The 14,404-nt window shown below is 36.1% G+C and overlaps 2 protein-coding genes across 5 annotated transcripts; one reads left to right on the forward strand and one right to left on the reverse strand.

Moving 5' to 3' along the window:
- Positions 1–776: 776 nt before the first annotated feature.
- On the forward strand, positions 777–11,475 carry stj (voltage-dependent calcium channel subunit straightjacket). 4 transcript variants are annotated; one of them, XM_069125964.1, is made up of 19 exons: positions 777–1,143; positions 1,755–1,941; positions 2,103–2,642; positions 2,771–3,178; positions 3,279–3,593; positions 4,327–4,383; positions 5,696–5,776; positions 5,852–5,926; positions 6,031–6,135; positions 6,208–6,279; positions 6,364–6,511; positions 7,077–7,143; positions 7,249–7,418; positions 7,497–7,620; positions 7,997–8,029; positions 8,648–8,922; positions 9,070–9,410; positions 9,516–9,758; positions 9,848–11,475. In XM_069125964.1, the coding sequence occupies exons 1-19, from the start codon at positions 1,067–1,069 to the stop codon at positions 10,238–10,240; spliced, it is 3,711 nt and encodes a 1,236-aa protein (XP_068982065.1). In that variant the 5' UTR covers positions 777–1,066; the 3' UTR covers positions 10,241–11,475. The 4 variants fall into 4 exon arrangements, with proteins under 4 accessions (XP_068982065.1, XP_068982067.1, XP_068982066.1 ...); XM_069125966.1 differs by lacking the exon at positions 4,327–4,383; XM_069125965.1 differs by lacking the exon at positions 7,997–8,029 and having other exon boundaries at positions 778–1,143.
- Positions 11,476–11,814: 339 nt separating this feature from the next.
- mRF1 (mitochondrial translation release factor 1) lies at positions 11,815–13,356 on the reverse strand. The gene is made up of 2 exons (XM_069126007.1): positions 12,908–13,356; positions 11,815–12,822 (listed from the first exon to the last, which is right to left on the reverse strand). Exons 1-2 carry the CDS (start codon positions 13,236–13,238, stop codon positions 11,918–11,920), a joined length of 1,236 nt encoding a protein of 411 aa, XP_068982108.1. The 5' UTR covers positions 13,239–13,356; the 3' UTR covers positions 11,815–11,917.
- Positions 13,357–14,404: the final 1,048 nt, after the last annotated feature.

A 14,404-nucleotide genomic window follows, 5' to 3' on the forward strand; every position in this document is an offset into this window, starting at 1 on the left:
TTTTTTTTGTGGACCAAAGACATCGAAGAACGAATCGATCGTAGCGAAGAAAAGAGAACATAAAGCCTGGCGAAATATCTCCCTATCCATGCAAGATACGATTTTCTGTTGGCGTCGGAATGTCTGTTGATAGGGTGAAAGGAGCTTGCCCCAGAAAATGTTTTGTTCCCTCCTCCACTCGGATATTCAGATCATAACTCCTTCGCCAGCTTAATTGTAACTTTTTATTCCATTTTCTTGTATCAAATAAAATTATACTCGTTAAAAATGGCTAATCAAAATTAATCAGTTTCTTTTTCAATCTTTTCCAATCAGTTTTTTTTTCTATGTAGAAAAATTAATTATTCAACAATGCCTGTTTTAGAAAAGCTTCCATTAACGCCAACTCATTGGATTCCTCATCTCCTCTTTCCTATCGCTAAACAAGATTAAAAATTCAAGGATGACCATTTCTTAAATTTGGACGATAAACATAACAGGTATTTTCTCAAATCTAACAATAGATTCACTAATCCTTTCATTCTTAAACCAATCAATCGTTATATTTTATCAACTCCGTCATTCCTCATATTCCAAGAAATCTACGAAAATCTGTCAAATCAACGAAGAACTCGAACGATTCTATAAATTTGCGAAAACATCAACCACCTACAATAACCACGAAAATCGCCGCTACGAAAATCTTTGGAAAAACAAGGGCGGCCGAGCTCGAAGGTGACTTTTTCCGAGAGACAAACATTATTATCAATTTCGTAAGGATGCTTATACGAACGGCGACGCGGCGTCGGGACTCGCCGGCCGTTCCGACGCCTCTCTGCTCGTCATCGCGCGCAAGCTCCACGTCTCGCCGAACGATCGATAAACCATACTGGCGAGTACCGTGGTGTCCGGAGTGGAACGGTGCGCGCACTGCATGGCGACGACGTCGACGACGACGACGAGCACGACGACAACGACTACGGTCGGACCGGAGTATCCTTAATGTCAGACGCGAGCCTTCTCTCGGCCTCAGTTTTGTTTACCGTGTCCTCGCGTAAACACCGGAGCGCCGAAGAAGACGAGAGTTATGAGGCTCCGTTTCCTGTCTGCTATCGTCATCCTGATCCTGATCGAGGCACATGGTGACAACATATCGTCCGACAAGTAAGTTCGAAACGACTATTCATCCAGTAACTCGTACATGAGAATTTTTCCATTTTTTCCTTTTCCACGTTCGAATTTTATGTAGTTGATAAAACGGTTGGAATTATCAGGAGTTTATTACGACTAGTCCACATGCGCAACCCTTGATATAATGAAAACGTGGATGTTGATACACGTTCCTCGTTGGTATGTTTGTGTAGGTCGTCCCTTTGTAGTTTTAGCGAAGGTCGCTTGGAATAATTGGAGATTTTACAAGAGACGTAGAATGTTGGAAACGAGGAACGGCGGAGTTTATGGATTTCATGTAACACGTTTATATTCTTTCTATTATCGGCATTTTGAAACATTTGATGACATTTGAGCATTGACAATTGACACTTAAATAGATAATTGTATAATTATTTACAAATTATATGGGTACCTTTAGATTTGACTTACTATTTCGTGCAGTTATAAGAAATTTCCTGGAGTTCAATCTGTCTCCAATTGGTAAACCGTAATATTTTAAATACATCCACTGCGTACATAACATTAAAATAATATAACATAACATTATGTTAGACTAGTAGTACACGAGTAGTGCGACCATTTGAAATTTATTCTCTGTACAGAGTGGGAACATGGGCAAAACAGTTAGGTTTCGAGTTGTCGCAGTTGGGCAAGTTTGTGACCAACGTGGACAAGTTCACCGAGAGCTACAAACAGGCAGCGGTGAAGCCACGTGATGGTACTGCTTTAGTCCACGAGATCGCTAAAGACATCAAAGCCATGATGGAATCGAAGATATCAGCTATTAAGGTACATAGTCTAATCTAACCAGCCTAGAAATAGATCCTAGCGCTACAAATTTATTAATAAAAAGCCTTTAATAATATAGATTATAACATCTGCGACAATTGGTCAGCTTTTAGGTAAAAATCATGCAATTCGTAAATGTCGTATTTAAAATGTTACCATAGAGAATCATGGATGTCGCGGAAACATCAGCCTTGTCCGCTCCAGATGCCGATCCTCCGGAGTCCTTCTTATATATCAACGCAAAGAACAACACGATCGATCTGAAACACAGTGCTCACTTCGGTGGTCAAGTCAATTTGACCATGTCGGCAGTTCACGTTCCGACGAATGTCTATGATCGAGCATCTAACGTAATTAGAGCGATCAAATGGTCCGAGGAGTTGGATAAAACCTTCATCAACAACTACGAACAAGATCCTTCGTTGTCTTGGCAATATTTTGGTAGCGCGACTGGTTTCATGAGACAATATCCTGCGATGAACTGGTTGATGGAGCCTGTGGATTTGTTCGACTGCAGAACCAGAAGTTGGTACATCGAGGCAGCTACCAGTCCAAAAGATATTCTTATTCTTATAGATACTTCCGGTAGTATGACAGGGATTCGCAGAGAAATTGCTAGACACGTAGTGAATAATATTCTGGACACTCTTGGAAACAATGATTTTGTTAACATCATAACGTTCTCCAATGTTACGAAAGAGGTAATTGACACAGAAATAATCCTATATTAAGAACGAATAGCTAGATTTTATAACGAGACAAATATGAGTTAGTTATCGATCATATTTATGATAACCAGTTATCGAACCAGTAAAAAATGGTATTCCAGGTGGTGCCATGTTTCAACGACACCTTAGTACAAGCTAATTTAGCGAACGTGAGGGAATTAAAGAGAGCTATCATGAATCTAGACACGGAGAAGATTGCGAATTTTTCCCTGGCCTTGACCACCGCATTCGAGCTCCTCGGAACCTACCGAACCGAGAGGGAAGGAGCCAGGTGCAACCAAGCGATTATGCTGATAACAGACGGCGTTCCTTATAACTACAAGGAGATCTTCGAGACATACAATTGGGAAGATAATTCCAACGAACCCTTTAAAGCTGACATGCCTGTCAGAATGTTCACTTATCTGATTGGCAGAGAAGTGGCAGACGTAAAGGAGGTGCAGTGGATGGCCTGTGCTAACAGAGGTTACTTCGTGCATCTCTGCACCTTGGCTGAAGTGAGGGAAGAGGTATGTTTAATTATTTTATACTTTAAATTGATCAGTATTTATATTTCAGTTTAGTTTATATATCAATTGGGTGAATTAATTAACAAATTGTCGTCTTTAGGTCCTTAAATATGTTCCTGTAATGGCAAGACCATTGGTTCTCGGTCGTACGGATCATCCAACGATCTGGACTCCAGTCTACGCCGACGTGACAGATCCAAAGATGACTGATTGGTTGTGGGAGCAAAGAGAAAGCGAAGAACAGAAAGAGAGATTCCTCATGCTTCACAGCAGGAAAAAATTCTTCAATGCCGAGGAACGAGATCGCAGATTCGTGAAAAAGCAGAGGAAATCGCACGACCAGAGCGGCGATCTTCAGGAATACAGGCTAATGACTTCGGTTAGCATGCCGGTGTTCGACCGACGAGAGAACGCGGTAAGATCTTCCTTCCTTATACGATTCAATTAAAACAACTAATTCTCTAGAAACGTGCTAGGACACGTCGTAACTGTTACGTTAGATTCTCTGCATATATTCTTACAAAAAATTATATTCTATCTCGGATGGTGAAGATTGATATGAAAAATTTCGAAATTCAAGTATACCCGATGCAATTAAATATATGTAATTACATGCAACGTCACATGATGCAATATCCATGGTGCATAAATAAAAGATTCAGCTTTAGGTATCATTAAAAATATCCTGGAACCTGTGTTATTACATATCGAGAATAGATTAACGTCCCTGTCGCTGTATGCAGATTATCATTAACCCCGTTCTATTAATAATTATTTACGGTGAGATACACCTATTATACCTGTGTATACATTGACTTGTAAGAATTCGAACACCAATCAATTAGTCGATCACGCCATGATCAAATGGGCGATTGTCAGGTTTTCTTTGTGATTATGTATATTATTGAATGAAATGAAATTAACGATGGTGGTATTATCGAAACACTCGAGCAAGCAGGCATTCACGATCATCGCTCTCCCCATGATAACCCCTTTTCACTCCACTGCCTTCGTTCGATCGATCAGACGATATCAACACGTGTCGTATTACCCTCTTTATTCGTTGACGGATAAACGTTTAATCGCGCAAATCACCTCCGCAATGAGTGCATTTTTTCCTTTGGTTTTAAGTTCCTGTTTGTCCACAGAACATCACAAGGCAGGTGCTGGTGAACGAAGCATACTGGGTGACAGAGACAAGAGAGGTTGGCAGCTAAACAAAAAACACAAGCAACGTTGTTTCAATGCATAGAACCCTGTACCCATCCTTTCACCTTATTGTATTCAAGTACGCGACTTGGTCCTTTCTGGTCTCCACGTTTACCAATGGAAAATTTATCTGCCTGATCTAGAGCTCTTCTTAATAGCAATGGACAATTATTTTATTTTGTAATGTCGACGACGAAAGCTATATTTTACTGTAAAATAATGTAAATTAAGGAAATAGCAATTTTTTTAAACGAGACGTGGATATCCAGGGATGAAATCGATGTCGCGTAAAAATCTTTCGTTACATTTAGGTCTACGTTCATCTCTCTGGTATCTTACTTTGGTCTAACATTAGTATTGGACTTAGTTTAATCATTAGGTAGGTTTAGGTACTTTAGTCTACCCTGTGCCCTGTTCGAGACGAGTAGAAAAAAGCGGATAATCCCGCTCGCCTGTTGGATTGCGAACAACGATACCTCCTCTTGATATTACCATTATTATTATTATTATTATTATTATCATTGAGACTCGTAGAAGAACTTCTGGTTCTGCAGTGTCTATATATGTATACGTATACTCATACTGAATACAAGAGAGAATATTTTGGTTGGGTATAAAATGAGTACCAAGTACACGTGGTACAATTTGATCAGTTTTATTGAGTGCTAGATTTCGCTAGACAAGTAACATAGTAGAATTAATTCGAGCATCGTTCCTATGGCCATCTTTTTTTCTACTAATACATAGAGAGAAAAAAGACAAGAGAAAAAAAGATAGGACAAAATTTACGAACTTACATTTCATTAGATTCCTCAGTTATTCCTTTGCAGTATTCACTTTATATATAAATTGATATTTTTATTTTAGTATTCGATAAAAAATCCTTTTGCAGTAAATTTGGAGAAAAATAGACGGCTATCGGAAGGATAACGGCGTGGCTAATTGTGATTTGATTATTAACACTTAGGATAGCCTGCGTCAAACGTTTATTGTCCTTATTGTGTATCGTTCTTATTATTATCGTTATTATTGAGAACGTAGTTGAGCTAGTTATACGTCCAGCAGTATCGTCAGTGAACATTATTATTATTATTGCTATTGGTTTTTCTTTTTTAGTAACTATCGTTATTTAATTCTAGAACGTGTGTCATTAGACGAATTTATTGTGATAGCGTTTATATTGGAGAAGGTAGATACGCTTATGGTTATGCGACTTGGGATGATGATGATTTGTAATTAATTTTGACACACAAATTAATCATTTGTTTACTGGATTTTATTAAAACGTTGTCATGATTCTTTGTGTAGACACGAATCGCAGATCTGCTCGGCGTCGCTGGTACGGATGTTCCTATCGAAGAGATACAGAAACTCATGATGCCACATTTAGTGAGTAGACTACATTTAGCGTTTCCTTCTATTAGAAATAAAATATTAATTCTCACTTTTTATTTTCAAAAACAGCTTGGCGTCAATGGATACGCGTTCATTGTGACAAATAACGGTTTCATCCTGATTCATCCGGACCTCCGACCAGTGGTAAGGAATTTTCTTCATATTTAACTTCTCTTTAAAATTATTTGATGTCACTCGAAATCACCTAACGAATGTCATTACAGTTATTTATGGTGGTGGAAATATAGTTTCAGGGCATCCTAAAACCAGCGTACAATAGCGTCGACATGGCGGAGGTTGAGCTGATGGATCAAGATAGGGAACCCAGGGAGTTCGATGAAGGAATTATTACGGTACATGTAAATTAGCTTCTCGAAAAATAAATAATTTCTACTACTATATATGTAATAGTCATTTATCCACAGCTTCGGGATGACGTGGTCGACCAAAAAAACGGTAGCGTGACACTGCACACGAAATATCATTACGATGATATGGTGAGTTGTATTAAGATCGGTATTATAATTAGAACAATATAATATCAGAAATATTAATTTTGAACTCTTCTGTTTCTTCTGGAGAAACGTGTGGGTAGAGTAAGGAGGAAGTACGATTACACAGGTATACCAAATACACCATTCACGGTGGTGGTTAGTCTGCCGGAACATGAACACATTGGAAATTATCGCGTGCACGCAACCGAAGAAATACATCGTTCACACGTTAGTGGTACGTACGTTCGTAAAATGCATTTCAATAATAACTAAAATAATTTTTCTTTTTTGCATTCTTGTAATTCCCCACATTAAAGATAAGTCTCGTTAAACCAGCAACATTCAAGAATTAAAATAGTCAGACGCATCTGCGGACGCTGAACTTTTAATAATCGAGAGAATTTCGTCTCGAAACTTTTCAACGGTGCCTGTAAATAGAATTCAATGTTTTATTCAATAGCAGAGATGTATATGCAACGTGGAAAGTTCGGTAGAAGTTTGATTGTAAACTTTCCACCGAGCATACACATTTGCGGGAGAAACTGGCAACTTTTGCCTGCGTATATAATCAAAAAGGCCGCGGAAATGAAGTTATCTCTTCTTCTTGCACATACAATCATGGGAATGTTCAAACTTCTGGTCTAAATCTCAGAAACTCTTCGAATACTTTACGTCTCTTGTACGAATAATTCTTTAAACTTCTTCTGACCAATACATTGTGATCACACTAATTTAATTCATCGTTACATTACATTTCCGATTATTTGTTAATCATATCTTAATAAGATTGCCCGTTATAGGCAAGAACGTGTCTGATTATTTCACTGGTAAAAACTGGCGGGTACATCCACATTGGCTATACTGCAAGTAAGTGAATAAATATAAAGTAATCAACAGCCTATTTTTTTACAATTTTATTCTTCAGCTATTTCTTGGTAGAACTATAATGAATCAAATAATCCTCTGATGTAGGTATCACTATGAAGATGACCGACCGTTCAATACCTCGGAAGAGCAGCTTGTGCACTTCCTACAACGAACCCGCCAGCCAGGCTGGAGGTGGAATGACATGAAACAGCCATCCCAGCCACCGGAATATTCAGCCACGAATTCCGGTAATGACACTCACCGCAAATCAAAACGTAAGCTTCCGCATACTTTGTCTTTATCATACCCTCATCAAATGAAATGGTAACTGACAAATTCTTTGATTCGAATAGCTACACCATACAAAGCGGACAAAGACTCTTATTACTGCGACAGGGATCTTCTGTTGAGTCTGGTTTTCGATGCAAAGGTAACCCAATGGTTCGCGAATCCCAAAACTGCACGCGAAGAGGCAGGGTGAGTACCGATATGATTTTATTTTTAAAACAAAATAGCAAAGCATTCTTGGTGGATTGTACGCTTTAAAAATATATATTAAATGAAGCTTCAATGGTCTGGGGATATTAAGGATAGGATATCATCTTTTCTCTTGAGAAGAATCGTTAAAATTGTTAAAAAAGAGATTAAAAAGATCGAAAAAAATGTTTATACGCCACTGTACCATTAAATAGGTTCGGTGAGCCCCCATTTTCGTGCCCTCTATATTTTTACGTTTTCTGCACAGTTCTTCTCTCGTTTCTTTCTTTTTATATTCTGTCCTCTGTCAAAATTTTAACAAAAAAGTGCACCCATTTCCTTTTTTACTAATACTGACCACTTTGACGCCATGCAGACCTTTAGCTAGGCTGATGAATCTGCTGCCCAGGTAACGTCCATCATAAACGCACCTTACGTTTTTAGAAGTTAACCAGTTGACTACAATGTGCTATTGCTTTTTTCTTTGTACAAACTTTCGTTCTACAGTTCGTATATTTTTATTTATCTCTGCTGATTCTTTTTGATATTGATTAATTTATCATCTCTGTTACTATTAAGGACATACCTTTTTATAACATTCATTTAATGTTTCTTTTCCTTAAATCTTCTCAACAATCTGTATTTTATTCTTCTATTATTCCTTGTACATTTGATTAGTAAAAGGTATTATAGTCCGAGGAAGAAGATAGACTTTCAGTATTGGAACCTTGAAGAGGAAGAGGACATTGGCGACTGAAAAACTGAAGAATCATTTTTATTATACTGTATAGTAGTCAAACTCATTTGTGAAGCTTTCCATGATAATCTATTATAAATAACAAATTCTAACTCAAAAAATATCAAACGAAGCGAAGCAAATGAGTAACCACAGCCAGTATTCCCATAATGCAGTATCATATCAAATATAGCATCACAGCAGAAAATAAAGTATCTTAGAAAATAAAGAACTTGGATTTTAAGGAAAGAATGTATCCTCTGCATATATCTAATACCATTTTTCTTGTAGGAAAGATTTCCAACAACGTTTCGGCGTAACGCTTGCCTTCATGGCTACCCATAGTGGTCTGACGAGATGGAAAGACTTCATGATAAACGAAGAAGAAACTATTCCTGATGACCACTTCAGTAAGATGTATCCCAGAGCTATCGACGAAGTGTGGTACAAGCGTGCTGTGGAACAGCACTACGTGAATTCGGATAGCTTCGTCTTTTCCGTGCCAATCGACGAGGAAGGGGCAGACAACACTACTCTTGTCACTGCTAGTCGTGCCATATTTATCGGTAAAATGTCGCGTAAAAAGATAAATAAATTTGAAGAAATTAAAAGAAGATTAAAAGGTTGAAAATTACCTAAAGCAAATTTAGAAGTTGTTCGGAAGGATAGATCGGATGAAAATATTGAAGTCAATTATTTATTTTATTCTTCAGGGACTGATAAGGAAAAGGCGCCAGCTGCGGTTGTTGGTTTCCAGTTCCAACATACCGCTCTTCAGGCTCTCTTTCAGAATATTACATTTAGTTGCAAAGGAGGTGAAAAGTGCACAGATTGCGCTGCGGATAATTGGGCCTGCTACTTGATCGACGACAATGGATACGTGATCGCAGCCGAAGATAAATCTGATGCTGGGAAATTCTTTGGTGAACTGAAAGGACCAATTATGTCTAGTTTGGTAAAAGAAGGTGTCTTCGAAAAAATCAGAATATTCGACTATCAAGCGGTCTGCTTCAAAAGTAAGCAAACTAGTAATGATGGAAGCATTTTGTTGACGGTAAGAACATTTTATTTTCTACTTATATTAGTAAAATATTTATGAAGAATTGAATACAAATATATAATGATATTTTTTAATGAGTTACTGTATTTACATGTTTAGCCATGGAAACACATGCAACAGATGGTTTCGTGGCTCGTCGGGCAAGCAGCCTGGGCTTGGGCTAAAGCTGGAATTTGGGAATCCGACTACGCAGAAGCGTATGCTTATCCGAACGAAGATGAAAGTATGCATGAAGACTACCAGGAAAGCGAAGAGAAACCACCGATAGATCCTAAGGATGAGAGGCTATTCGACCAAAAGGTTTTGATCAATAGAACACGACCAGAAGCTTGCGATCAAGAGGTAAACTTCATAAAATATCAGTTGCATTGTGACATATTTTCCAATTTTACCGCGACGAGACTACACCATTCTTCTTTCAATTTTATCAGGTATATCTGTATTTGCGAAACGCATCCTTCAACTTGTCCAACACAGATATAGGTGCAAATACAGGATGTAAATACATCGTGCAACCAGTTGAATACAGTAACATGCTTCTTCTGGTTGTGAACATTGATGAGAGCTGCGAGCAAATGATGATGCCTCCTTTGAGCGTCATTCCAGAAGAAATAATCTACGAGAATAATTCACTGGTATGCCAGAAGGCGCTCACTTCATTAAAACGAAAGAGACCTCAATCCTGTATTCGTAGTCACGCGAGGGAGAGCGAGATCAAAGATCTTTGCGGTTTGGCTTCGAATGTGGCGCCGAATGTCTACCTCCTTCTTCTTTTATCATTAATTTACACTTTGGTTCACCGACTCGTTTTTGGTCAACATTAATGTTTCATTGGATCGATTTAAGACGAAAGACAAGAGATAGAAGGCGATTAAAATTTCAGTTACAAATTTACACGCTGCTGATTTTTTCGGAATCGATTATCAAACGGAACGATTATCTTCGCGGCCGTTCATGCTATGCAGTATATAGATGTCCTTAGAACGTTTTTCGGGTTCGCAAAAACGTATTACATTTATCAACGTTTTACGAAAAGCTATTAAACGAAAGAAAAGTACAATTCGTAATAATTCGTTACGAATCGATCGATATTCTTTTTTTCGTTTTTATAGTTATCGCGATTTCAAGATGTTCTAGTGTTTATAGCGACGCTATAATAGGGAGATATTCTCCGAGTCCTGGTACTGTCTCCTTAAATGGTACTTTGACGATGGTGCAAGCAGGGTCTGCACCTCTATACTAATTGGTCCAATCATCAATGTACCTCAAGGATTATACTATGTCACGGGATCAGGGTTAACGAAATTTAAAGAGGATGTATACCCGTGAATCGGTGCCGAACTAGTCCTAAAAACAATCTTACTGCCTGAAACGCAATGCGGTGTCTATTTCATATACGTCCCTGCTCTGTTTCTTCTTTTTATCCTTCTCTTCACTTTTGTTCATCCGATTATATTTCTTAGACTTATTATAGGCACTTAATCAAATTCTCAAAAGTTTTACAGCGCTTATTCTTTGCCCGTATGATTGGAATGGAAAAAAGGAAGCTAACAGATGGATATAATCAAAATTTTATAAATCTACATAGATCGGAAAAGACGACAAGAAAGCAGTAGTCAAAAGTATACTTTCTTAACAAAAAGAAATATCGCGTATAGAAATATTGAATAAGGAAACGTAAAATACATTGCTCATTCAAATACTGTCGCTGCTAGTTACTCTACAAATCATACACTCGACCAATCTTGCGTAGGAAGAAAATTCTAGAGCGGTCGAAATACATATGACGCGTTTAAGATCTAGATTTAAAGTGTGGTACAAAGGAGGAAGTTAATTCACGCGAGAAACGCTCGTAGGTGGAGGACGCACCTACATTTCGTGGGATAATCGGTTGAAGGAAATTGTGAGGAAACGATGAAATCGCATTTACCACGAACTTAATTCGTCATGGTCGCTAATGTTAATTTTTGGAGCATTCAACTATGTAGAATTTTATAGGAAACTACGTATATGCGAGCAGGGTCGTATATAAGAGTTATACTTTCATGACACTATGAAACACACACACACACACACACACACACACACACACACACACACAGCGCTTTGTACATTAACCGATGTAAAACGTGTCGTTTGATATTTATAGAGATTACGAATATTAATTTTGTATATTAATGTATTATATGAGAGTTACAAGGATGTGTGCCTTTGGACACGCGGTTACGAGACAAAACGAAACAAAAGTAAAAGAAAAAAAGAAACAAAATCTTGTTGTATGTTTTTCAAATAAACAACTGATCTCTCTAATTCAATAACTTCTCTGCTTCCTTAAACGAAACAGAAAGGTTTTATTGATAGAAGACGTGGCGAGTTTTCATCCGAAAAACAAATGATGTTACTTGTATTACACAGAGTTTATTACAATTTGCTATGTACAATGGCTTGCCTATGTAAAATGAAAATCATTTCTTATCAAAATGGCAAATGTTGGACTAGTGTTATTTGAATTGACTCATCATCTCCTCTATAATCTCCAGCGTGGTCCTCTGTTGCATATCCTTGTAGAGCCTATCCTCCAGTATTTCCAGATTTGTTCCATTTTCCATAAATTCTCTTAAATTGTACATTGTGCCATTTGATATTCTATGATCCGTAATCCGATCTTGATTGAAGTTATATGTTCTGATTTTCTCGTTTCTCAATCTCGACCCCATTTGTTTCTTACGTATTTTATTAATAAGGGAAACCTGTTGGTCCAATTGTTCCTCAAACAATATAGTTTTTAGTTTTGTTAGTGCTAACTGTTTGTTTTTTATTTGAGACCTATTGGTTTGGCAAGTTATAACTTTACCAGTGGGTATATGAGTTATTCTAATTGCTGAATCTGTAGTATTTACATGTTGGCCTCCAGCTCCAGATGCTTTTTTTGATTCTATTATCAAATCTTTCTCATCTATCTTGATATCAACATCCTTGGGTTCTGGTGTGATTACTACAACAGCTGTACTGGTATGTAAACGACCAGACTTCTCTGTTGTTGGAATCCTTTGGACTCTATGTACACCACTTTCATATTTTAATTTCTTGAAGGCATTGTTATCCGTTATTAATAAAGTAGCTCTCCTTAACCCACCTGTGTCACTTTCAAACTGTTCCAATGTCTCATAACTAAACCCTAAATGATCAAAATAATTTACATACATAACTAATAAATCTTTAGCAAACAACATAGCTTCCTGACCACCTACACCTGGCATTATCTCCATTACAACACTATCATAATTTTCAGTATCTACTTTTTGTAAAATAACATCTAAAATTTTCTCGTCAATCTGTGACATCTGTCGTGTATATGTTAAATCTTCTTCTCTTATAAGATTTTTCATTTCTTCATTCTCAGGTACTAAAACATAAGTTACATAGATTTGTTGAACAATCAGGAAAGAGGGTTTAGTTTACGATAATGTAAATGAATGCGAAGTACTTACCAAGATCGTTCAAATCCTTTATATTCTCAATTATCTTAATTTTCTCATTCAGCAACTGGGGAATTTCGTGTATTTTAAGAATATCAGAAATACTTCCTCGTTTTTCATCACCACTTTGATACGCATTCATAAGATGATTTAAATATTTTCTAACATGCTCATTAGTTACAAATAAAGTCGTTTTCGAACAAAATTGACATACAGATAGATTAGCCTTTTTGTTGAGGTTAAGGAACACTGGATAACACAATTCGATCAGTTTAGTTTTAGCTATAAAATTTCTACAGTACTGGTAAATATTAAGCGAGCATCCTCTTATTAGAAATAACATATTTCATTACAAATTATTATGCAATCAAGATATGTTCCTTGTTCATTTACGCGACTTTAAGTAAAAATAAGATCACCTATCTCATGTTTATATTTACAACTGAAGAGAGCGCCAATGTGGCATTAACACTATCAGTATAGAAAACATTAAGGAGATACAAACTGATCTTTAAAAATTATATACATTTTGTAAATTATATATTCTTAAAGCAAACCTAAGTTCCTTAATTTAAAATAATCGCAATTTATAATTATATGAGGAACTGATATTCTTACAAAATCAGAAATAAAAAATTGAAATGTTTGATTAAGTATAATATTTTAAGTTTACCTCTATTGGTAACAGCAGGTTGTATCATCATTTCGATAGTTTTTACAATCTCAATTCAATTAAGTTTATCTAGTTTTGCATAATATTAAAAAATATAATACAGGAACACCATCTTTTATAACATTTACTCTTTACGTATACATATAATTGAATTAAAATGTATAATTTATTGTAGCAACAAATATTCAATATAGAAATTCATAAACTCAAAAATGTATGGAATATTTTAATTTCAATCATAAAATCATTATAATATATTATTGCTATTTACTTTAACGAATCTATATATTGTAAAACAGATACATACGTAAGTAGTATATGTATAAAGATTGAAAAATGTGGCATATCAATTGTATCGATTTTCTAACGAGTACATACAATTATATACTATTCACTCTTAATATATCCCATCTTTCTCTGTGTAACGCTATAAAATAACTATAATAATACTTTTACAAGAAACATAATGTACATAAAAATATTGACAATGTTACCATTTATAAATGAATTAAAATAAAACTTGTTATTGTACTTATATATATGTATCATACACGTGTACTAAAATGCAGTCACTTTAATTACGTATATATATATCAAATATGTAATATATGAACAACCACGTGTTCAAATTAATACAACGACTATATTCGAAATACAAGCTTACAATATATATATATATATAAGTATAAAATAATCTATATTGCGCTTAACAAGCTTTTTTCGTTACAACTGGTCAATCTTACTAAACAATTGACTATAGTGGATCAATATTAACACAAAAGAAATAAACAAAAAATAGAAGATAAATTTTTGCGTAACAATATCATTAATGATCG

This window comes from Bombus flavifrons, chromosome 13 (assembly GCF_040668555.2).
Source record: "Bombus flavifrons isolate JBK064 chromosome 13, iyBomFlav1_principal, whole genome shotgun sequence".
NCBI classification, from domain to species: domain Eukaryota; kingdom Metazoa; phylum Arthropoda; class Insecta; order Hymenoptera; family Apidae; genus Bombus; species Bombus flavifrons.